Genomic DNA, 25,357 nt, shown 5'->3' with positions numbered 1-25,357 from the left:
AATGGCCTAGAGTTGTTTTTTTTCAGGATACACAAATTTGTCTGAAACTCTGGCTGAAACTTGTCATACAATGAGGAAAATCATTTTTCGAGAATTGAATTCATTTTTGGACAATTCTGGAACATTCTTCTATACCCTGGAAGCGCTGAATTTGATAGAAGTGAGTTTTCTTTTTGTTTTTGAAAAAAAATTTTTTCAAAAATTCAAATTTTCCAATTTTCCGAAAAAATCAATAAAATGTTTTTTTTCAAAAATCTGTAAATTCTATAAATAATTTTCAGCGCGCCGAACAAAAATGTCGAGAAGAGATTCATTTGTGTGGAATCCATAATATCGAATTCGATCAGGAAAGGAAGAATATGATTTTATGGGACAAATAATTGAGTTTTTGGATTTTTGAAATTTTTGAATTTTTGGAATTTTTGACTTTCCGAATTTTTGAAGTTTTTGAAATTTTTGAATTTTTTGGAATTTTTGACTTTCCGAATTTTTGAATTTTTGAATTTCCGAATTTCTTGTTTTTCGATTTTTTTTGTTGAAATTTTGGATTTTCTAATTTTTTTTTGACTTTTCGAATTTTCGATTTCTTCTAATTTTGTAATTGTTGTAATTTTTTGAATTTTTTGTATTTTTAATTTTTTGAATTTTTGGTCTTTTGAAATTTTTGAATTTTTGACTTTCTAAATTTCCGAATTTCTAATTTTTGGAATCTGAAAATTTAAGATTTTTTAAAGAAAATTCGAATAAATGAAATTCTGAATATTCTCTTATTTTTAAATCCTGAAAATTTTTTAAAATTTAATAATTAAAGAATAATTGGAAAATATCACAAAATGGGTCAAAAAATACTAATTACCTAGAAATGCCCTAACATGGTGTGATTTCTAGGCCATTTTAACATAGTGGCCTAAACTCAACTTGCAAAAGTTAGGCCACCACTTCGAAATGACAAGAAATTTATTGATTCAGAGAGCCGAGTGCACGCTCTCCCCAGTTGAAAATTTGGCCTGCAAGCCTTTTTCTCAGCGGAGCGCGCTTGCATTGTCGTTTAAAAATAGAAAATAAAATTTTGTACTGAAAAATCATGTTTTTTGGGGAAAAAAAAGAGTACTATGCTCATTTTTTTCAAGATTTCGTCCATAGAAAATGTTAACGCCTCGTTTTTCGCCTGCGTCTCGTGTTATGCAATCGCGCTCCGCTGGCTTGCAGTCCGGAAATGAAACGGGGGAGAGCGTAGGAGTGTCAAGGCACCAGAAATGCGTCAATGCACAAGAAACGCGTCAGGGAACGGAAAGTGCGCCAAGACACGGAAAGTGCGTAAAACACGAAAAATGCGCCAACAAAAAATCTGACAACAAATCTGAAAATATCGATTTTTTACATTTTTTTTCTTTTTTTTTCAAAAAAATTTTGATAAGCTGGAATTCTGAATATTCTCTTATTTTTTCGATTATTTTTAAATCCTGAAATTTTTTTTTAAATTCAAAAATCAAAATTTTAGGCGGCAATTTAATAATTTGAAAATAATTGAAAAATATCACAAAATGGGTCAAAATGGGCCAAAAAATCACGAAAAAACCGCGAAAAGGTCGGAAATTCAAAATCATCAGAATTTAAAAATTAGAAAAAAAAATCAATAATTATCGATTATTCCGGGGCGACGTATTTCTGACAATGAAAATCGCATCGTGTCCAATTCTCATCGTTATCAAATCCGTCGAATGTGGAATTCTCAAGTGAAATTGATCATCCGCGAAATCGCTGGGATTTTGAAAAACGCCCAATTCCTCTGTCTCATTTTCAAAATCTATGGGTTCTTGGCATTGAATTATGGCGTTTTTGAAATTCGCATTTCTTCGGAGCGCCTGAAAATTTGAAATTTGCAAAAATTTCGATTTAGAATAGCTGAAAAGGCTAAAAATCATGAAAATTAGAGAAAAAAATGAGCTAAAAATCGTGAAAATCGGCCAAAAATGGACGTGGCCGAGTTTTGGTTTTCTAGGCCACAGAGCCAAAATCTCCCGGAGATTCAAAATTTTTAGTGAAAATGGTTGAAAATTAGCTAAAAATCTTGAAAATCCATTAAAAATGAACCTAGAAACCGATTTGGGAAACATGGCCGAGGTTTTGAATTTTCTAGGCCACCATGAAAAAACTAGGCCAGGGCCTAGAAAATAAAAAACTAGGCCAGGGCCTAGAAAATTCAAAAAATTAGGTCATGGCCTAGAAAATTCAAAAACTAGGTCATGGCCTAGAAAATTCACCGCGGCCTAGAAACCCAAAACCTCGGCCATTGGCCAAAAATCGGTTCCTAGACCTATTTTGGACCAATTTTCGAGATTTTCGGGTGATTTTTGATGGTGGCCTAAAAAACCAAAACTCGGCCACCANATCAAAAATCGATTTTTAGCCATTTTTGACCCATTTCTGACGGTTTTCAACCATTTCTTCGCACATTTAGGCTCGTTTTGAGCGGATTTTTCGTGTTTTCGGGTTATTTCAGCTCCAAAAATGCTTAAAAAGCTCACTCTCAAAAGATATTTGAACTCTTCCATGGGCATATTGTCAACGAGAATTTCGAAATTTTGAAGGTGATAAAAATAGTCCATTTGGATGTCCAGTGGTCCATAGAACCAACAAATCCGCTTGGCTTTTTTCCATTGCTCCGACTGAACCATACTATCGATTGGCGATTCTGCCCGCCGCATTTCATGTGAATTCGGAAATTTCCAACTCGAAAAATTAGGATGAGCAATCGTGATGTTTTCCAGGAATCCAGGTTTTAAACATCCCAAAATCGCCTGAATTCGTTCCGCTCGATTGTCTTGAAGCGTCAAACTCTTAATCGATACTTTATGAGCAACTTTACCGAGTTCCGTGCTGAAAATTCGCAATTTTTAGGCGAAAAAAACCTTGAAAAACACAAAAATTGACGCTAAAATCATTTTTAAAAGCTTAAAATCGAAAAATTCGAAAAAAGTTTTGGTGGCCTAACTTTTTCAAAAATTTGAATTTCTAGGCCACAGCTCATTTTGGATGGCAATATCGATTTGCGGGGCAGTTTTGAACCATAAAATTACGCTAGAAAACTATGGAATTTGAGTTGAAAAGGAGGCTAAAAACTTCGGTGGCCGAACTTTTGCAATTTCTAGGCCACCACATTTTTTTGGAGAAAAATGGGAAATTTACCAGCTGAAGGTGTCAGTTTTTCGAAATTTTGAGTCTCAAAACCTTGAAAATCACAAAAATTGACCCTAAAATCGTATTTCTAGCTTCGAAATCCAGAAAAAAATCGGTGACCTAACTTTTTCAAAAATTTGGTTTTCTAGACCACCACTTTTTTTTTTGCAAAAATTGGACGAAAATCAAGTTTTTGTGAGTTAAAATTTATAGAAAATCGCTGAAATGCGGAATTTTCAATTTTTTGGTTGGTGGCCTAGAAATCCCAAAAACTAGGCCACCAGGTAAAAATTCCAATTTTCGTTGGTTTTTCGAATTTTCAAAAGACTATGACTCATTTTAAGCTGCTTTCAGTTAAATTTTCGAAATTTCTAGTACTTTATATGCAAAAATGACAGAGTGGCCTAGAAATCCAAAAACTCGGCCACGTTGGTTTTTGCACATTTTTCAAGGGTTAGCGGGTCAAAAATGACGTGAAATCCTCTGAAAATAAGTTAAAACCCAAAAAATCTGTCAAAAATGACCCAAAACTCAAAAATTTTTCTGTGGCCTAGAAAACCCAAAAAGTCGGCCACCAGGTAAAAATTCGATTTTTCGCTGATTTTCCCAATTTTTGAAACTCATAGTATATTTTGGGCTATTTCAAGTAAAAATTTGCGTTTCCTAGTGCTTTTTATGCAAAAATGGGGTGGTGGCCTAGAAAACCCAAAAACTCGCACGCTGGTTTTCGCTCATTTTTGGCGGTTAGCGAGTGAGAATTAATGAGAAATCCTCTGAAAATGAGTAAAAACCTCAAAAATCGATCAAAATAACCTGAAACTCAAACAATTTTTGATGGCCTAGAAATCCCAAAAACTCGGCCACCGGTCAAAAATCGGTTTTTAGCATAATTCCGAATCGATTTTTATGATTTTCGGTTTATTTCAGCGTTTTTTGACTCGAAATTTCAAGTTTCCGCGTGATTTTTTTGAAAATGGCCCAAAATTGCTCGGTGGCCTAGAAATCCCAAAACTCGGCCACGTCGTTTTTCATCGATTCCGGACCGGATTTTTGCGAGAAAATCGATTTTGATGTTTATTTGCTTCAATCCTGGCGTTAAAATGGTCCAAAACCTACCGAAACTTCTCCAAAAACGTATAAATGCACGTTTCCTTATACCTCGTCCGCAAATCATATCCTTTAACGCATATACTCAGCGATTTCATTGAATTTTTTGGATTTTTCAGTGCAAACATAATATCATTCACCGCTTGATCCAAAAATTTCCCATTTTTCGGAATTTTGACAAATTTCAAATTTCCAAAATTCTCCATATTTTTTCGCGACGTTTTCCAATTCATTTCTCGGAAATTTTGAATTTTCAAATCTCGTTTTTCTGTGTCCTCTGGTGTCTCCCAATACACATTCAATGGATAATCATTGAATTTCACATAGATACAGTCGGCGGCGATGGTCACGTGGCACTTTTCAAAATTGAAACGCATCGTTTTAAGAATTTCTCGAGGACGACCGCCGGCTTTGTACATTAGGAGTCTGAAAATTTGAATTTTATGTGAAAAATAGAGAAAAAATGAGCCAAATATCCTGAAAATCGACCAAAAATGAACGTGGCCGAGTTTTGGTTTTCTAGGCCACCAAGCCAAAATCACTTGGAAACTCGATTTTTCGTATTGTAAATGGCTCAAAATAGCTTTAAACTCTCGAAAAAAATGCCAAAGAAACAGCCTAGAAACCGATTTTTGACAGATGGCCGAGTTTTGGTTTTCTAGGCCACGAGGACATATTTGGGCCATTTTCATCGAAAATCACTCAGAAAACCAAACATTCGAGTAGAAATAGTCTAAAAATGAGCAAAAAAAAATGGGGAATTGGCTGAAAATAAGCCAAAAATCATAAAATTCGACCAAGAATGAGTCTGGCCGAGTTTTGGTTTTCTAGGCCACGAGGACATATTTGGGCCATTTTCATCGAAAATCACTCAGAAAACCAAACATTCGAGTAGAAATAGTCTAAAAATGAGCCAAAAAATGGGAAATTGGCTGAAAATAAGCCAAAAATCATAAAATTCGGCCAAGAATGAGTCTGGCCGAGTTTTGGTTTTCTAGGCCACCAAGCCAAAATCACTCAGAAACTCGATTTTTCGTATTGTGAAATGCCTTAAAATAGCTTTATAACCATGAAATTTGTGAAAAAAACAGCCTAAAAACCAATTTCGAAACGGTGGCCGAGTTTTTGGGTTTTCTAGGCCATCGAGCCATTTTGGTCGAAAATTACTGTTTTCAGAGGGAAAAATGACAGAAAACTACGGAAATCAACTTGAAAGAACCATAAAAATGTGAAAAAGTGGGTAAAACTATCAAAAATCGTCCAAAACTCAATTTTTGTTTCGGTGGCCGAGTTTTGGTTTCCTAGGCCATGAAGCCATTTTCACCGAAAATCGCTCAAAAATTTGTAAAATCGACTGAAAATAGCTGTAAAATGAGGTAAAAATCAAACAAATCAGTTGAAAACGAGCTTAGAAACCAATTTTAGACAGGTGGCCGAGTTTTTGAAATTTCTAGGCCACCGAGTCATTTTTGGTCAAAAAGCTCACAAAAATACGATTTTTCCACTGAAAATGGTTCAAAATAGCTTTAGAACCTCGGAAAATGACTAAAAACTAGGTCAAATATCGATTTTATACTGGTGGCCGAATTTTGGCATTTCTAGGCCACCAAACTCGAAAATCCCTATTTTTGGGCATTTTTTCTGCCAAAATCGAATTTTTTTGCTGAAAAAATCGAAAACTCACTGCTCTTTCAGTTCCATTCTGCTAAAAATCGCACGATGAGCTCGCACCTTTCTTTCTCTGAAAACTCAAAAGTTTACTGAAAAAATCAATAAATTAACAAACTCTAGATCATATTCCAGCCCTTCTTCGCCTTTTTCGAACTTTTTGAACCAATAATCAAATTCCTCTCTATCGATTTTTTCGGGTAAAAAATCCAAGATTTTCAAGAATGCCTTGTCGATTTTTGTGCCTAATTTGAATTCTTCTAGAATCGCTTGTCGCGCAAATTGTTCCGAGTCATTCGCCATCATTTTTTAACTGAAAAATGCACGATCTCCCACAGAACAATTCCAAACTGCAAATTAATTTTTGATCTACAGAAAAAAAGTTTGGCGCGATCACAATTGCAGGTCTAAAACCATAATTTCAGAATTTTTTATCTGATTTTGTGGAGTTCCAAGATGATTCAAATGAATCTTTTAAAAATAATTAGTGGTTATAGATTAATGTATTCCGGAAGAAAAAATGTCAAAAATGAACTTTGCGCGTAAGCTTTGGTGCTTGTGCACACCTTGCATTCGATCTTACGCGCAACTTTTCAGGCGGTCATTTTTCAGAAATTTTCAGTGATTTTTATCGATTTTCAGCTGATTTTTACTAGAAATTTCTGTAAAAAACCACAATTTTTAAATTGTAAAAATTTTCAGAAAAAATTCAGAACATTTGCAGGAAAAAATCGTTAATTTCAGATTTATTAAAGGTTTATAAAAAATTAACAAGTTTTGAAAAACAACAACAACAACAGAGTAAATGAACAACAGCAACAAATTGGCAAAAACTGAAAAAAAAATCGAAAATTTCCCAAAAAAATCGATAATTCTATCTCAGCAGACTGGTCTTCCTAGTCGTCTTGATTCGTATCGATTTTTCCATGAGACCAATTTCAAAGACACGTTCATCTAAATGCTCTAGAGGATAGTATCGATAATCGGGTGTCGGTGGATCCTGTGGAATATCGATTCCCAAAAATCGATCGATATTTTCGATATCGATTTTTTTGGAGCTGTCCAGTTGGCAGTATCGGAAGGTTGGAGAGGCTTGGAGCACCTAAAAATACATTAAAATATCATTTTTGATAGAAAAGGCGAGTTTTGGGATGATGACCTAGAAATCCCAATTGTTGGATTTCTAGGCCACCGATTCGTAAATAGGCTCAAAATGACACTGATAATCTCAGAAGTCGATTGTTACTAGTTTCAGCTCAAAATCCCAATTTTCAGCCAAGTTATGACCATTTTTAGGTTGATGGCCTAGAAATCCACAAGTTCGGCCACCGTAATTTTTTGAAATTTTGTCTTGACTCATAAAATTAAAAAAAGTTACGTGGCCTAGAATTTTCAAAAACTCGCCCACCTATTTTTCTATGCCATGACCTAGTTTTTGGAATTTTCTAGACCATGACCTAATTTTTAAATTTTCTAGGCCATGACCTAGATTATGAATTTTTTTAGGCCATGACCTAGATTTTGAATTTTCTAGGCCATGACCTAGATTTTGAATTTTCTAGGCGATGACCTAGATTTTGGAATTTTCTAGGCCATGACCTAATTTTCGAATTTTCAAGGCCATGACCTAATTTTTGAATTTTCTAGACCATGACCTAGATTTTGGAATTTTCTAGGCTATGACCTAATTTTTAAATTTTCTAGGCCATGACCTAGATTTTGAATTTTCTAGTCCATGACCTAATTTTTTTCTTGGTGGCCTAGAAAATTCGAAAACTCGGCCACGTTCATTTTTAGCCAATTTTCATGATTTTTGGCTCATTTTTTCTCTTTGTTTTAGCCAAACATAGATCTTACATCTCTCAAATCTCTCAATTTTTCCAATGGTAATTCTGGCACATGAATTTTCAATCTATCAAAATTCGCCAAATTTTCAGCCGAAAAATTGCAAATAAATCGATCGGATTTCAGCGATTTCGCCATTTTCCACTGGTCCAATTTGAGAATTTTCGAAGTCGCCAATCGGATTTTATTGATTTTTACACTTCGAATATCGATTTCTTCAAGAATTCCCGAGGTTAGGTACGGTAGAATACACAGAAGTTCATCTTGATGTTTGGTGTAGATTTCCAATTGTTTAACGTCGATTGTTGGAGAATTTTGTACTGTAGAGAGGACTTCTGAAGCAAAAAATCACTGATAATGCGGCAAGAATCGAGAATTGCGTCAAGGCACCGAAAATGCGTCAAGGAACCAAAACTGCGTCGAAAATTGCATCAAAGATCGAGAAATGCGCTAAAGATCGCGATTTGCGCCAAGGTTCGTGCGCCATGCCACTAAGAATACGGCAAGGCACGAGAATTGCGTCAAGGCACTGAAAATGCGTAAGAGCGCCGAAGTTTTGTCAAGGATCAAAAAATGCGTCAAGACACCGAAAGTGCGCCAAGTATTGAGTAATTCGTTAATGCATAAAAAATACGTCATAGATCGCAAAAAGAGCCAATGAACGAGAAATGCGTCAAGACGCGCTAGAAACACGTCAAGATCCGGAAAGGTGCCAAGAATCAAAAAAACTGAGTGCTATGGCGCATTTTCCGTGCCCTGACTCGGAATTGGTGGCTTTGCGCATTTCTCCTGCCATGACGCATTTTTCGAGCCTTGACCCATTTTCCGAACCTTGGCGCATTTCTCGTGCTTTTGGCGCACTTTCCGTGCCTCGGCGAATTTTCCATGTCATGGTGTGATTCTCTTGCCTTGACACACTTTTAGTGCATTGACGCGTTTTCAGTGCGTTGACGCAATTTCCGTGCCTTGGCGCATTTCAGGTTTCTTGACCAATTTTTCGTGCTTTTTCCCTCATTTTTACCTCCAATCGCTCTATAATACCCCAATCTTTTCTGCGTCTCTCCTCTCTTCTCATCTACCGTATGACAGCTGAATTTCACTGAAATTTTCAATGATTCGATCTTGAGTTTCGGACGATTCAACAAATATTTCATATCCAAAAGTGCTCGTTTTGCTCCTTCCTCTACAGTATTATTGGCATACTGTACCCATTGCTCTGGCTCCAGGTGACTGTAGCTTTCGATGACCATGGTGGTACCGTAATCCTCGATCATTAGATTTATCGATTTTGTGGTTGATGGCTTTTGATCTACCATTTGACGAAGCGATTTGCACACTTTTCGAAGGCGCAGGCTGCAATAATTATTGATTTTTTTGTTTGAAATTTTTTGGCGGGAAATTCAAAAATTCAAATTTCTAGGCCAAAAAATCGTCAGAAATCGTTTTTTCTAGTGTTTTCAGCCAAAAAAATGATTTTTGGCCTTAAAATGCTAAAAAGCTCACTGAGTCCGGATTCCCAACTTGTCTAGTACACGGTCGACGATTTGTACGGGAAGATCGGAAAATTGCACTTTTTGGAGGTCCTGGCTGGAAAATATCGATTTTTTAGTGAAAAATTTGGGGTTTTCAGGGTTTTTTAGCCTAAAAATGAATTTTTTCAAATTTCGAAAAAAAATTTTTTAGGCCAAATTTTTTTTTCTCAATTTTTTAAATTTTTTCAAAATTTTAGGCTTAAAAATTCCCAAATTTTTACCTCACATCCTCATCGAAATTCGAATTGCCGCCCACAATAAATCGATAATACAAAAATTCGAATTCTCGATAATCGATCGATTGATCTTTGAGAATTTCGCAGAATTGAAGATACGACTTGAAAACTGGCGTTTTTCGAATTAGCATCGATTCGTAGATCAAAAATTGGTGTAAAACGAGTTTGTATTGAAGAATGCGCATTTTCTGGAAAAAATTAATGAAAAAAAAATTTTTTTGCTATTTTTTTCGAGAATTTTTATGATAAAAATTAATATTTAACCACAAAATTCAAATTTCTCATAATTTTTTGACGTAATTAGTCTAAAAAACCAGAAAAAACGGTCCAAAACGAGCGAAAATAGGCCAAAACTCGTAAAAATAATTTTTGCGCGTCAAGTAAGGTGCACAAGTCCGCAACACACCAACTCTGCGTACTTTCCGTCCTACAGTAGTCCAAGAAGCTGAAAATTGCTGAGAAAGTCGATTTTTCATGGATTAAAAAGGAAAAATCGGAAAAAATCGGAGAAATTGAAATTTTATTGAAAAAAAAACAAAAATCAATAAAAAATTTAAAAAAATCAATACTCAATTTTTTCATTTTCAGGGACATCTGAAATTTTCAGCCGATGAAAAATGACGTATTTGCATGCTGGATGATGTATGATTTCCAAAACTTCCGGGAAGTTCGAAATTTTGAAATATCGATTTTTTTGGAATAAAAAATTTTGGTCATCGTAAATCTTGTAATACGTGAATATGAATTGTTCCATCGAAGAGGAGGCCAGGAAGATCTGAAAAAATATAAAATAAAATTTTGAACAAAAATCTCACTAGAAATGCGTCAAGGCACCGAAAATAGGCCGCGGCGCCAAGAATGCGTCAATGCCCCGAAATTGCGTCAAGGCACTAAAATTGCGTCAAAGTACCAAGAATGCGCCGAGGCACGAAAATTACGTCATCACACGAAAGTTGCGTCGAAGAAATAGAAATGCGCCAATAACAACAATAACACGCTTTCCATACGTTGGCGCATTTCTCGTGCCTTGACGCATTTTCAGTTCCTTGGCACACTTTTCGTGACTTGACGCATTTCTCGTGCCTTGACACATTTCCAGTGCCTTGACCCATTTTCAGTTCACTGGCGCATTTTCAGTGCCGTGACTCAAAATAGCGCTTCAACGCATTTCTAGTTTCTTGACGCATTTTTGGTGCCTTGACGCAATTTTCAGTCTCTTGACGCAATTTTCAGTGTCTTGACGCATTTTTAGCGCCTTGACGCATTTTTGGTGCCTTGACGCATTTTTAGTGCCTTGGCGCACTTTCCATGCCTTGACGCATTTGCAGTGCCGTGAGGCATTTTTAGCGCCTTGACGCACTTTCCATGCCTTGACGCATTTTCAGTGCCTTGAGGCATTTTTAGCGCCTTGACGCATTTTTGGTGCCTTGACGCATTTTTTGTGCCTTGGCGCACTTTCCATGCCTTGACGCATTTTCAGTGCCGTGAGGCATTTTTAGCGCCTTGACGCACTTTCCATGCCTTGACGCATTTTCAGTGCCTTGAGGCATTTTTAGTGCCTTGGTGCATTTTCGGTGTCTTGACGCATTTTTTCGTACCTTGGCGCACTTTCCATGCCTTGACGCATTTTTGGTGCCTTGACGCAATTTTCAGTGTCTTGACGCATTTCCCGTGCACTCACCTCTTTCAATTTCTCCAAATCTTCCGAATTCATAGATTCCAGAGTCAAATAAATATCTTTAAAATGGCTGAATTTTTCCAAAAAATTCGAATTCACCGGATTTTCAATTGTAATTTTTTCCGCCAAATTCCATTGTTCCAATTCAGAAATTTTCGAAATCTCGAAACTTTGAAAATTCTTAATTACATCGAAAATTCGTATAGTTTTCAATTTCCGGGTGTCCAAAAACCGCAAAATTCGAAAAATATCCGATTGCTCAGCCATTTTGAAAATTACAGTATCCACAAAAAGTGGGCGGAGTCTTAGGAAATCGTGGACAATTGGGAAAAGCTTTCCAGAAAATCCAAAAAGTTGAATTTCGATTTTTTGTTTTCCAAAATTTCCAAAAATCAATTTTAAATCTTCCAGAAATAATTTTTGAGAATTTTCCTGAAAATTTTTTTCCCGAAACAATTTTGGATTTTTTCGAAATTCCAAAACACATCCTCCAATTTCATGGTCCCAATACGTGATTTCCCATTTTTCATCATAAACTACAGTAATCCGATTGCTCATAGAATTGATTTTTATAGAAGAAAAGGTCCTTGGGAATTTTCTATCATCTATGAAATTCCGAAGATCATGACAAACTTTTCGGAGGACTTGTCTGAAAAATTGGGGTTTATGCACCGGAAATGCACCAAGGCACTAAAGTTGCGCCAAGAGTCAAGAGATGCGCCAAGAAAAGCAGAATTTGCGTCAATGTTTCAAGATTTGGGTAACGCAGCGAAAACGCGCCAACGCACTGGATTTTCGTCAAGTCACCGATAAAGCGTCAAGGTAAACACCCCGTTGACTCGTGTTCGGTTCTTTGACGCTGGTTCCGTGCAGTGACTAAATTTTTGATTTCTGGCGCATTGACGCATGTTTTGTGCGTTTGTGCATTTTTCGCGGCTTGGCGCATTTTTAGTACCTTGTCACGCTTTTGGTGCATTGACGCGTTTTTGGTGCCTTGGCGCATTTTCGGTGATTTGACTCGATTCTGGTGCCTTGACGCATTCCTTATGCATTGACGCATTTCTGGTGCATTTGCGCGTTTTTCGTGCTTTGAAGCGCTTTTAACTTGACTGTAAGTTGACTAACTTGTAACTTGGAGCATTTTTGCGACTTTGCGTATTTTCAGTGCCTTGACACATTTTGGGTGACTTGGCGTGTTTTCAGTGCCCTGACACATTTTCAGTGCCTTGGCGCTTTTTCGGTGAAAAACTTACATTTCTCTCACATCCAATTTTTTCAAAATTTCCTTCAAAACCACATCTGGCAAGTTTGACAAAAAATTTGAAGAATCCTAAAATGTTTAAAAAATGAAAAAAAAATTTCGAAAAAATACCATTAATTGATTTTCCAGGAATTTTTCGTTGTTTTGAATTCTCGGAATTTCTGATAATTTTTCAAGAGCAGTAGAATTTTTGGAACCCAATCTGAAAATTTGGAAAAAAAAAGGAATTTTTTTGAAAAAAAAAATGTAAAATTTCGAAAAAAAAAGTGATAAGCGCGAAAGTTTGTTTGCTGATAACAGGAAAAAAATTTCGGTGATGACAAATTTTTATTTGAACAAAAAAAAATTTTTTTTCAAAATTATTTTCTTATCACAAATTACACAAAATCACATCAAAGGGAACACTCTTAACATCCATTTTTTCAAATAATATACGATTTGTATTATGCATTAAAAATAGGAAATTTTTCGAATTACCAGAAATTTGAAAATACCAAAAATGAGTTTTTTCTTCGAAATTTTGGTCTAAATTGTTTGGAGTATTCCAATGATTTGGGTCCTGCAGCGATGGTGGTCCATATATAGATTTCAAATCGTTTTTGAGATTGATTCGCTCGAAAAGTAGCTCAATTTTCTTGAAATTTGGATTTTGGGAGTATTCCTGGAAAAATAGAATTTCAAAAGAAAAATTAAAATGTATTCTATAATTTTTTCCAAAAATAATTATTTAGAACGTTTACTTAAAAGATGTCAAAAATTGATTTTTGAGAGATCCAGGACCCAGGGACCCAGGACCCAGGACCCAGGACCCAGGACCCAGGACCCAGGACCCAGGACCCAGGACCCAGGACCCAGGACCCAGGACCCAGGACCCAGGACCCAGGACCCAGGACCCAGGACCCAGGACCCAGGACCCAGGACCCAGGACCCAGGACCCAGGGACACAGGACCCAGGGACACAGGGACCTAGGGACACAGGGACCTAGGGACACAGGGACCTAGGGACACAGGGACCTAGGGACACAGGGACCTAGGGACACAGGGACCTAGGGATCTAGGGACACAGGACGGAAATCACGCCAAGGCACTAAAATGTGCCAAGGACACGTCAAAAGCGCAAGAAGCTCATGTCTTGGATCAATGCACCAAAAAGGCGCCAGAGCACGAGAAATGCGCAAAGCCGAATTTTTAAAATATTAAAAAAAAAACCAACCTCTTTCAAAATCCTTAAATCCTCTACAGTAATCTTCGCCACTCTCAAAACACATTTCCTCAAATGTCCCAAGTTTTGAAAATCCGAAATTTCGATTTTTGAGTGTAAAACCAATTTTTCCAAGTTTTTCCATTGATCCAATTCCATGATTTTATCGATTTCCCATGATTTTTCTTCTTGATTTCCATTTGGATTTTCAAAATAAATTTGAATTTTTTTCAAAAATTTCGAATCCAAAACCTTCAAAATTTCCAGCGAATCCTTCTGGTCCAGAAGTACCAACGGCAGAAATTTTACTTTAATTTTTTCTTTTCCTTTTTTCAATTTCTCCACAAAAATCTCCAGAAATTTCTTCAAAGAATTTGGGGAAATTTTCGATAAATCCATATAAATCCTCTCAAACTTCGGCCCTTGAAAATCCAAAAATCCGCAAAAATCGTTGGAAAAAACTTGGAAAAAATTGGAATTTTCCAGAATTTTCGATTTCTGGTCCATTGAGAATACTGCATTTCCATTTTTATCGTCTTTATATTCCATTGTGAAATGCCGATCGTCGATTTCAAAAATTATATGGTCCTCAAAAATTTCGAATCCCAAAACTTTGATTTTGGAGATTTTTGGTTTTGTGTCATCGATGAAATTCCGGAGATCGTGGCAAACTTTTCGCAGATTCAGACTGAAAAAACGCACTAAAATTGCGTCAAGGCATCAAAAGTGCGCCAAGGCACCAAAAATGCGCCAAGGCACCGAAAATGCGTCAAGACACTAAAAGTGCATCAAGGACCGAAAATGCAGTAAGTTCATGTTTTTGATCACTTGGCGCGCTCTTGGTGCCTTGGCACTCTTTTCGTGTCAACACGAAAAATGAGCTAATGCACTAAAAGTGCGTGGCACCGAAAATGCGCAAAGGCACCAAAAATGCGCAAAGGCACCACAATTTGCGCCAAGGCACCGAAAATGCGCCAATGATCTGAAAATGCGTCACTAAAAGTGCATCAATGCATCAAAAATGTGTCAAGGCACCAAAAATACACAATGTCACCGAAAATGCAGTAAGTTCATGTTTTTGATCGCTTGGCGCGCTCTTGGTGCCTTGGCACACTTTTCGTGTCAACACGAAAAATGAGCTAATGCACTAAATGTGCGTCAAGCAACCAAATTGCGCCAAAAAACCCATGAAAAACTCTTGCCACATTCTCTGTTTCTTGACGCACCTTTCGTGCACAAAACCAAAAATGCGCCACTGCGCTGAAAGTGCGTCAAGACACGGAAAATGTGCCAAGACACAGAAAATGCAAAACCTGATATTTTTGGTGCCCTGGCGCATTTTCGGTGCCTTGACGCATTTTCAGTGCCTTGGCGCATTTCCGGTGCCTTCAAAAACACGCCAACTCACATGGATTTTAAATCGCAAAACTCGGTGATTCGTTTAATTGGAACTTCCGGAATTGTTAGAAGAGTCGGAGGTGGAGTGCCCATTTTTCTGAAAAAAGGAAATTTCAAAATTTTGAAAAAAAAGTGGAAAAAATTTTTAAAAAACAGGGGGAAAATGTGTCTCCGGGTTTCCTTGGAAACCGAAAATGCGAAAAAATGTGGAAAAAGAGAAAAGAAACACAGAGAATCGGATTTTATCAAAAATTTAGAATTTTCAGATTTTTCGAATTTATGAACTATCTAAAAATTTGATTTTTTCTTTTTTTTTCTCTGTCCAAAACGACACAAAACCACCTGAACACACTATGAGGAGAGAGAAAAGAGTTTAGAGAAAACGAGAAAAAAAAATGAAAAAAAAACAAGACGAGAGAGTGTGGAAAAAGAAGTGAGCGCGCAGAGAAAAATGTCTGCGTCTCTTTTTGTCTATTTTTTTTCGTTTGTTTGAAAAGGGAAATTTTGAATCTAACGATTTTTGGAGACTGGCAATCATGAAGACTACTCAAAAATTTCAGATGATCTTGGAATTTCCAAATTCTGAAAAGTCTGAAAAAACTATCAAATATCGATTGGAAGATGAAAAATCTCTGGAATTATTTTCAAAAGAATTGAAAACAATTTTAAAATTTCAGAAATCGATTTTACCAATATTTTGTCTAGATTTAGAAGACTTGGAGAAAACAAAGATACCGGAATTTTTCGAAATTTTTTCGAAAATTTTGAATTCCCGCGGAACAAAAAATTCACTAAAAATCAAAGAAATCTATTGTAACCAGCCTGAAATTCTGGAAATTTTCCAATTTTTGGATTTGAATTTTTTGAAAAGCTTGAAAATTAATCCATTTGATCGAGTGTCTGAAAATGCTGAAAATCTGGAAATCGATTCAAAAATGTTGGAAAACTTGGAAGATTTGGAAATTGGAAAATTCATTTTGAATCGAAAAATTCAAGAATTTTTCGGAATTCGGGATGTTGATGTTACAGTAATCCAGATTACTGTAGAGGATTTGATGGAGTTTGTAAATGTGGGTTTTTGAATTTTTAAACATTTGAATTTCAAAATTTCAGTTTCAGAATTTCGGGATTCCAGAGTTTTTAAAATTTTGAGATTTCGTGTTTTTGAATTTTCGAATTTTCTGAATTAATTGAAAATCCACGAAAAATCAATGACGTATTTTCGGTGACTTGACTCATTTTCGGGCATTTTTTTTCAGAAAAAATAAATATTTATTCAATTCATAACTCTCATTCTTTCAAGAACACTTTCAATTGTAACAAAACGCAAATCAATTTTTTTGCGTTGTGAATAATGACTGATTTCCAAAAGTTTAGTGGAATTCGGCACTTGGACCATCCATCGAGCGAATTCTCCAGTTAAATTCAAATTTCCATGATTCACAGGTCCCAGGCGATTCAAAATTTGTTGGTCTCCGACGAAATTTTGATAGTGGAATGATAAAAATCCAAGGTTTTCAAGTTCGACGAGTTTCTGAAAAAAACAATTTTATTTGAAAATTCAGAAATTCGAGAATTCAAAAACCCACATTTACAAACTCCATCAAATCCTCTACAGTAATCTGGATTACTGTAACATCAACATCCCGAATTCCCAAAAATTCTTGAATTTTTCGATTCACAATGAATTTTCCAATTTCCAAATCTTCCAAGTTTTCCAAAATTTTTGAATCGATTTCAAGAATTTCAGCATTTTTAGACACTCGATCAAATGGATTAATTTTCAAGCTTTTCAAAAAATTCAAATCCAAAAATTGGAAAATTTCCAGAATTTCAGGCTGGTTACAATAGATTTCTTTGATTTTTAGTGAATTTTTTGTTCCGCGGGAATTCAAAATTTTCGAAAAAATTTCGAAAAATTCCGGTATCTTTGTTTTCTCCAAGTCTTCTAAATCTAGACAAAATATTGGTAAAATCGATTTTTGAAATTTTAAAATTGTTTTCAATTCTTTTGAAAATAATTCCAGAGATTTTTCATCTTCCAATCGATATTTGATAGTTTTTTCAGACTTTTCAGAATTTGGAAATTCCAAGATCATCTGAAATTTTTCAGAAGTTTTCATGATTGCCAGTGTTGAAACATTGGCTTCTGGTTTGGCTCGGTCGATAAAATTCCGGAAGTTTCGAGAAACTTTTCGGAGGGAATGGCTGAAAATTTGAATAACATTACCGTAAACACTCTGATAGAACGCCACCCGGACCGCTCAATTTTTTTTTTGGCTCAATTTTTTTTTCAAAAACTCACATTTCTAAAAATCCGCACTTTTTCAAAATTTGTGCCATCACATCTTCAGGAATTTTAGAAAACGTTGTTTCAGAAGTCATTAATTTTTCGTTGAATCTGAAAATTTTAATTTTTTTTTGAAAATTTCGATTTTTTTACAATTGCGAAATATTTCTCAAAATTTAGTGTTTGTGTAAGGAAACAAAAAATACGTCATTTGTAAAAAAATTGTTTGCAACTGATAAGAAATGTATGGCTCCCCGAAAAACCGGAAAAAAGATTCAACAATTTTTCTCTTCAATTTTTTTTTCTAAATTAAAGGTGGGGGGACATGAAAAAAATAATGTTCTCGAAATTCCGTTCAAAGATGCCCCTCGAGGAGTTGAACTTGTGAGGGCGATGATTGAGGGTGCGGCGCCGCTACCGACTGAGCCACGCGGGCAAAGAGAAAGCGGACGCCCGATTGTATACATAAAGGCGAGGGCGACAGCTATACGCAGAGTGACATTAAGCGTTGTACACCGTCACGGTAGAATGCATACTCTAGCTACAAAAAAACTAAATCTCCTGTCCCCCCACCTTTAAAGAAATTTAAATTTCCAGAAAAAATATGACGGATTCTCAATTGGAATTGATAAATATTCCTGATGTGGTGATGAATGAAATACTAGAATATTTGGATTTTCCAGAAATGTGAGTAATTTTTTAACAAAAATTTTTTTTTCGCAATTTTTAACATGCTTTGACGCATTTTCATCGCCTTGGCGTGTTTCTCGTGTCTTGGCGCACTGTTCGTGTATTAGCGCATTTTTGGTACCTGGATGTATTTTCCGTACCTTGACGCGTTTTGAGTGTCTTGACGCATTTTCGCCTTTTCACATTTAAGGTGTCATGGCGCATTTCTAGTGCGTTGGCTCATTTCCAATTCTTTTACACTTTTCTGGTGCTTGGACGCAATTCTGATGCCCTAACGCATTTTCAGTGACTTCACGCAATTTTGATGCATCGACGCATTTCTAGTGCCTTACCGTTTTTTGGTGTCTTGGCTCATTTTCAGTGCTTTGACGTGTTTCTCGTGTCATGGCGCAATTTTGGTGCCTTGAAGCGTTTTGGGTGCTTTGACGCATTTTCAGTGTCTTGACGAACTATGCGTGGCTTGACGCATTTTCCGTTCCTTGGCACGTTTTTGGGGGCCTTGACGCGTTTTTAATGTTAGGGCGCAATTTCGGGGATTTTACGCATTTTCGGTGTATTGACGTATTTCTCGTGCCTTGACACAGTTTTAGTGTCTTGACGTATTATCGGTGCCTTGACGCATTTTTAGTGTATTGACGTATTTTCGGTGCCTCGCTGCATTTCTCGTTTCTCTACGAATTTCCGGTGCCTTGGCGCATTTCCTTGACGCTTTTCTAGTACTTTGACGCATTTTATGCTACTTGACGCATTTCTAGTGCCTTGACATATTTTTGGTGGATTGGCGCATTTCCTTGACGCTTTTCTAGTACTTTGACGCATTTTATGCTACTTGACGCATTTCTAGTGCCTTGACATATTTTTGGTGGATTGGCGCATTTTTTATGCATGTCGCATTTCTCGTATCCTGGCACATTTCTAGTGCCTTGACGCTTTTCTAGTGGTTTGACGCATGTTTAGTGCCTTGGCATATCTTACGTTGCTTTGCGCGTTTCTGATGGCCAGTGTCTTGACGCGTTTCAAGTGCATTGGCGGATTTTCGGTGTCTTGGCACAGTTCTAGTATCTTGACGCTTTTCTCGTGCCTCATTCCAGAATTTTTCTTTTTTCAGACTGAAACTACGCAAAGTTTGCCACTATTTCAAGGATTTTATCGATGAAGTCAAGTCAAAATCAATTTTAAAGGATATTAATATTATTTTCTACCCCAAGGAAATTCGATTCGATCTGTTTTCGGTTCAAAACGAGAGATATGTAATTTTGTATGAAAAATTCCAAGCAAATGGATGTCGAGTTTCCCAAAATGGACGAGAGAAAATTCTGGAAAATTCGGATTTTCGAGAAATTTTTATACGAGATTTGGAAATTTTATTGAAACTTCAAAAATCGATTTTTCGAGTTTTTCGATTGATCAGAAGAGACCAAAATGATTTTGATTATTTTTTGGAAAATTTTCCAAAAACTCCAGAATTGAAAATTCAAGAATTTTATATGGATGCGGGAGATGATGCCCAAAATGAAATTTCGAAAATTTTAGGATTTTTGAATTCGAAATTCTTGATTTCACTATCATTTCATCCCTATGGCGGACGAAAAGTTTTAAATTTATCGGAAATTTCGAAAATGGACCATTGGAAGAATGCTGAGCAATTGTATGTGAATCGGAATATTTTTGTGATTTTGGATGTTTTGAAATTGGAACATTTTTCGTTGGTGGAAGTGAAAATGGATAGATTGAGAGGAAAGGAATTGTTGGAATTGAGAGAGGTGGGAAATTTTTGAAATTTTGGAAAAAAAAACACATTTGAAAATCGAAAAATTATATCGAAATTTGAATTGAAAATTGAATTTGTTTCGGAATCTCAAAAACTGAAAAATGTGAATTTCTGCGATTTTTGAGAATAATCTGAATTCCGTGAGAATCCAGGCTATGGTGGCGTTATTGTTACAGTATCTGTTTACGGCATGTTGGCGCGTTTTCGGTGCTCACAGCACAAGAAATACGCAAAGACACAACAATGCCTCGAGTCACGAGAAATGCGTCAACGCTCCTGAAATGCGCCAAGACAATGATAAAATGACTTATTGACACGTCTCTAGTGTCCTGACGCATTGTTGGTTTATTGGTTCGTTTCTCGTGCTTTGGCGCCAATTTGGTGTCCTGACGTATTTCAAGTGCCATGGTGCATTTCTGCTGCTTCGACATATTTTTGTACCTCGACGCGTTTTCAGTGCCTTAACACGTTTCCAGCCTTGTTGCGCTTTTTCCGTGCTTTGCGTGTTTTCAGTGCCTCGGCCTGTTTTTGTTGCCTTGTGTACTTTGAAAGTACTATGCTCATTTCTAGTCCCATGACACATTTTTGGCGCCTTGGCGCATTTCTAGTTCCTTGACGCAATTATCGTGCTTTGACGCAATTCTAGTGCTTTGGCGGAAATTCAGAAATTCAGAAATTTTGAAATTCAAAACTTCTGAAATTCAAAAATTCAAAAAATCAATGTTTCCAGATGCTTCTCAACCGTCTCGAGTTTGCCGAATTCAACTTTGACTATGTGAATTTTGACGATGAAAAAGAATTTTCGGATTTTTTGGGACCCGACTCAATGACATTTTTCCAGATGAAGAGTTCAGAAGACGTTCTCAGAATAACACATAATTCAGAAGTTTACTCTGTGAATTTTAAGAGAATTCGGAAAGAAAATGTCCCAGAAGGATTCTCAATTTATTGAAATTTTAAAGGTGGCGGGACAGGAGATTTTACGGGGGATTTCCGGGGCCAGAGTATGCATTCTACCGTGACGGTGTACAACGCTTAATGTCACTCTGCGTACAGCTGTCGTCCTCGCCTTTATGTATGCAATCGGGCGTGCGCTTTCTCTTTGCCCGCGTGGCTCAGTCGGTAGCGGCGCCGCACCCTCAATCATCGCCCTCACAAGTTCAACTCCTCGAAGGGCATCTTTGAACGGAATTTCGAGAACATTATTTTTTTCATGTCCCCCCACCTTTAACTTTTTTATTGTTTTGAATTCAAATTAATAAAGATTTTTTTATAAATTTCAAATTTTGGAATTTTCATAAAAATCAAGTGAAAAATCGATAAAACGAAAAGAAATGTTGAGAAAAAGTGAGAGAGTGTCAGAGAAATAGAGAAAAAAAGAGGAAAAAGTACAATTGGGGAGACTTGGGGAAATATTTCGCAACTTTTCGAAATTTGTTCAGAAGAAATTTTGAAATTCAGAAATTCAAAAATTCAAAAATTCAAAAATTCAGAAAAAAACAGAAATTCTAAAATTCAAAATAAAATCGGGAATTCCTAAATTTAAAAATCATCAAAAATCCACAATTTCGTTTTTTTGGATTTCCAAAAATTTATTTTTTTTTTGAAATTACAAATTTTTACGTTTTTGAATCTTGAAAATTCTGTATTTTCTGCCCGAATTTCGTAGTTTTTCCCGATTTTTTCACGTCATTTTTTCTCCAAATGATCAAACTAACAAAAATTTTTTTCTCTTTTTCTCTCTCCATGATTACAAATATTTGAAAAGGCCATATTTATTTAGTGACATGATTTTTTTTCTCTCTTCTCCATAAAAAGAAAAATGATAAGTGTAAAAAAATTTAGATTAAAAATTTCACTAACCATAAAACCTGTATTAGAAGGGCCGGCTTTTCTATTGTTCCAAGGTATTTCCGGAGGGCCCTTCAATTACAGGAGCCCTTCAATTAGAGGGGCGTTTTTTCCGAAATTTTGAATCAAAATACACAACGAAGTTTCGTTCCAAATTCATGAAAATCTGCCAATTTCACTAAAATTTAGCAAGATTTTTATCAAAAAATAGAGTTTCAACAAATTTCTATCAAATTGTGGAGTTCCCGCAACTTTTTCCACTGAAAAAGTGCGGAAATTTTCTGAACTCGAAACACATTTTGAAGGGTGATCCTTTTCCTTTTTTGGCCCTTCTATCTTTCCAAGCCCCTCTCGGAACCCATCTATTAGAAGGGCCCTTCTATTACAGAGCGCCCTACTAATACAGGTTTTACGGTATTGTGATTTCAAGCTTTGTTTCAGTGGTACTTTTTTTTGAACTGTAAAAATTTAAAATTCGAAATCAAAACTCAATTTTCAAAATTTTTTCTTTTCAGATGTGTACTATTAATCCTAATTTGATAAATATGCCAGAAGTGGTGATTAACGAAATTCTGGAAAAATTGGATTTGAGAAATATGTGAGTTTTTGGAGTTTTAATTTTTTGGGCTTACCGTAAACACTCTAATAGAACGGCACTTGGACCCTCCACTTTGAGCCTATATATCTCACTTCTTTTAAAAGATATCTGAAAGTTGTCAACTGATAAAATGTTTATCATGTTATCAGCAACATTTTATCAGTAACTACTTTTTGATATCTCTCACAGAAAATGAGATACATGGGTTCAACTTTGACGATTCGGGTGGCGTTCTATTAGAGTGTTTACGGAAAGTGTTTCAGAATTTCAAATTTTCGAAATTCCAAAACTTTTTTTTTCAGAATAACTCTCCGAAAAGTGTGCAAATCTCTTCTCTCCTTCATTGATTCCCAAAATTCACTTCCCGAACTAATCGATTTATCGATTTTTGTGAATTTCGAAAAAATCGAAGTTTGGTATTATCATAAAAATGGCTTGAATGTAGTGGGTTACTGTAGCCAGAATAATAGGAATGACACAAAACTCGTTTTTTCAAACTTAGAAGAAAATTCCAAAATTTTAAAAAATCAAAATTATTTCACAAGTTTTTTGACGGATTTCAAATTTTTCATTTCCCGCCAAAATTTTCAAATTTTGAGGCAATTTCGATTGACAAGATATGAGTGTGAGGAGACAGGGAGTACTGTATTTCTTAAAATTTTTGAAGACATTTCGAAAATATTGAAATCTAAGCCACGTCCACTTTCAGTGGAAGAACTCTTAATTGGAGTAGTGGATGATAGTGAATTGATAAAAATTTTGGAATTTTTGAATTCAAAAAATTTGAAATCAATAAAAATTAGCTCAAATTCACTGAAAAATCAATCGATTAATTCGGAAGAAATCGAAAAATTGGATCAATGGAAATCGGCAAAAAATCTATCAATCGATAATTTTATTCTGGAAATTTCGTTGGAAAAATTATTGCATTTTTCATTTTTGGATGTGAAATTGGAAATTGTGGATGCTCGAAATTTGCTGGATTTGAAAAATGTGAGTTTATTGAAATTTTCCAAAAAAAAAGTTTTTTTTCGAAATTTCTGAATTTCAGAATTTCAGATTCTAGAATTTCTGAATTTCTGAATTTTTGAATTTCTGAATTTTTGAATTTTTGAATTTTTGAATTTCTGAATTTTTCAATTTTGTTAATTATGTGAATTTCTAGATTTTTGAATTTTTGGATTTTTTTTTGAATTTTTGAATTTTTGAATTTTTGAATTTTTGAATTTTTGAATTTTCGAATTTTTGAATTTTTGAATTTTCGAATTTTTGAATTTTCGAATTTTTGAATTTTTGAATTTTTCAATTTTTGAATTTTCGAATTTTTGAATTTTTCAATTTTCGAATTTTTCAATTTTCGAATTTTTGAATTTTTGAATTTTTGAATTTTTGAATTTTTGAATTTTTGAATTTTTGAATTTCTGAATTTCAGTTATTTAGAATTTCAGAGTCTAGAAATTTTGAATTTTGAAACTTCAGAATTTTCGAATTTCGGAATTTCGGAATTTTTGTATTTTCGAATTTTTGAATTTTGAATTTTTCAAATTTTAAAATTTCAGAAATTCCTGGAATCGACGGACCCCAAAGAATTCGTTTTCACTTTTGTGGGAATGAAAAATCAGGAAAAAATTCTGGAATTTTTTGGAACTCCAGAAATTTTGAAAAACATTTTTGGCCAAGAATCACAACGATGGAAGCTACAGTACCCGGGAAATGAGAAAATTCTGGAAATTCAAATTTGCAAAAATTGGTGCAAATTCACAAATATCGAGTCGTTGGAAGAGCAAGTAAGACGGAGAAGAGAGGAAGCTGAGCAATTGGAAAATTCTGGAAATTAATTTTTTTCTTGTTTAAAATTTTTTGAAGAATTTTTTTTGTAATAAAATGTTTTCAATATGAAATTTTTTGGGCACTGAAAATGCGCCAAAGCACCCAAAATGCGTCAAGGAAGGAAAAGTACTATACGGAACCAGAAAATGCGTCAAAACACCGTTTTTATTGCCTTGGCGCATTTCCAGTGTCTCAACGCATTTAAGGTGAACCTTGACGTCCATCTTGTGACTGGATTCATTTTAAGTGCCTTGACGCTTTTTTGGTTACTTGGCACACTTTCTGTCCTTTGAGGGTATTCCGGTGCTTTGAAGCCTTTCAGGTGCCTTGGCGTGTTCCTCGTGCCACTTTATGTCAATCGTTTTGCTTTGACGTAGTTTCAGTGCCTTGACGTAGTTTTGGTGCATTTGCGTATCTTATGAAAAGTTTCGAAACTTCGAAAAATGTAAATTTTATCCTTATAAAAAAAGCAAAAAAAACACTTCTTGAGTACAGAAAAATAAAAATCAAATTGAATTAAAAATTAGAAAATTTCCTCTTCATTCGACAAGAAAACTCTACAAAATCTCCAATAATTTTCGTCTTCAGTCGATTGGAAAACAATAAGTGCATCTCTGGAATTTGGAATTCGAATTGTCCATTTTGCTGAATTCTCTTCGTTGACAACGTTCTGTGGTCCCAAAAAATCCGAAAACTTTGACTCATCCGGAAAATCCAAATACTCGATACAGTAATCTTTGGGGATTGGAGAGCTCAGGAATTTCTGAAAAATAGGAATTCTGGTATTTTGTGAATTTTTGAATTTTCGATTAGTTGAATTTTTGAATATTCGAATTTTTGAATTTCTGAATTTTTGAATTTTGTGAATTATGTGAATTTCTAGATTTTTGAATTTTTCGAATTTCTGAATTTCTGAAATTTTGAAATTTTGAATTTCTCAATTTCTGAACTTCCGAATTTTGGAATTTCTGATTTTCTGAAGTTCAGAATTTCAGAATTTTCGAATTTCTGAATTTTGAAATTTTTGATTTTTGAATTTTTGAATTCCAGAACTTCTGAATTTCTGAATTTCTGAATTTCTGAATTTCTGAATTTCTGAATTTCTGAATTTCTGAATTTCTGAATTTCTGAATTTCTGAATTTCTGAATTTCTGAATTTCTGAATTTCTGAATTTCTGAATTTCTGAATTTCTGAATTTCTGAATTTCTGAATTTCTGAAT

At 35.3% G+C, this 25,357-nt stretch overlaps 6 protein-coding genes across 6 annotated transcripts in view; 3 read left to right on the top strand and 3 right to left on the bottom strand.

Moving 5' to 3' along the window:
• CBG18608 overlaps window positions 1-380 on the top strand; it is a gene marked incomplete at both ends in the record, with an annotated part of 4,423 nt that extends 4,043 nt beyond the window's left edge. Inside the window, 2 exons of the mRNA XM_045238455.1 lie at window positions 27-160; window positions 282-380. Coding sequence (XP_045096533.1) covers window positions 27-160; window positions 282-380 — 233 coding nt within the window. The remainder of the gene's footprint in view (window positions 1-26; window positions 161-281) is intronic.
• Window positions 381-1,640: 1,260 nt separating this feature from the next.
• Window positions 1,641-6,261, bottom strand: CBG27307 (the record flags this gene model as incomplete). The annotated part of the gene is made up of 5 exons (XM_045238454.1): window positions 1,641-1,865; window positions 2,529-2,880; window positions 4,297-4,713; window positions 5,972-6,028; window positions 6,074-6,261. 5 exons carry the CDS (start codon window positions 6,259-6,261, stop codon window positions 1,641-1,643), a joined length of 1,239 nt encoding a protein of 412 aa, XP_045100117.1.
• A 568-nt stretch (window positions 6,262-6,829) lies between these two features.
• CBG27308 lies at window positions 6,830-9,699 on the bottom strand (the record flags this gene model as incomplete). Its single annotated transcript, XM_045238453.1, has 5 exons — window positions 6,830-7,057; window positions 7,813-8,135; window positions 8,822-9,153; window positions 9,304-9,387; window positions 9,554-9,699. The coding sequence occupies 5 exons, from the start codon at window positions 9,697-9,699 to the stop codon at window positions 6,830-6,832; spliced, it is 1,113 nt and encodes a 370-aa protein (XP_045100118.1).
• A 431-nt stretch (window positions 9,700-10,130) lies between these two features.
• Window positions 10,131-17,491, bottom strand: CBG18613 (the record flags this gene model as incomplete). The annotated part of the gene is made up of 7 exons (XM_045238452.1): window positions 10,131-10,343; window positions 11,250-11,678; window positions 12,500-12,576; window positions 12,985-13,168; window positions 13,721-13,778; window positions 15,117-15,203; window positions 17,412-17,491. 7 exons carry the CDS (start codon window positions 17,489-17,491, stop codon window positions 10,131-10,133), a joined length of 1,128 nt encoding a protein of 375 aa, XP_045096534.1.
• Window positions 17,492-18,000: 509 nt separating this feature from the next.
• Window positions 18,001-20,809, top strand: CBG18615 (the record flags this gene model as incomplete). The annotated part of the gene is made up of 3 exons (XM_045238451.1): window positions 18,001-18,083; window positions 19,195-19,849; window positions 20,699-20,809. 3 exons carry the CDS (start codon window positions 18,001-18,003, stop codon window positions 20,807-20,809), a joined length of 849 nt encoding a protein of 282 aa, XP_045096535.1.
• Window positions 20,810-22,223: 1,414 nt separating this feature from the next.
• On the top strand, window positions 22,224-24,144 carry Cbr-fbxa-147 (the record flags this gene model as incomplete). The annotated part of the gene is made up of 3 exons (XM_002638357.1): window positions 22,224-22,306; window positions 22,609-23,299; window positions 23,866-24,144. 3 exons carry the CDS (start codon window positions 22,224-22,226, stop codon window positions 24,142-24,144), a joined length of 1,053 nt encoding a protein of 350 aa, XP_002638403.1.
• Window positions 24,145-25,357: the final 1,213 nt, after the last annotated feature.

This window comes from Caenorhabditis briggsae (assembly GCF_000004555.2).
Source record: "Caenorhabditis briggsae complete genome, chrV, whole genome shotgun sequence".
NCBI lineage: Eukaryota > Metazoa > Nematoda > Chromadorea > Rhabditida > Rhabditidae > Caenorhabditis > Caenorhabditis briggsae.
Note: the sequence above shows the minus strand (reverse complement) of the source record. Positions and strands in the feature narration are given on the sequence as shown.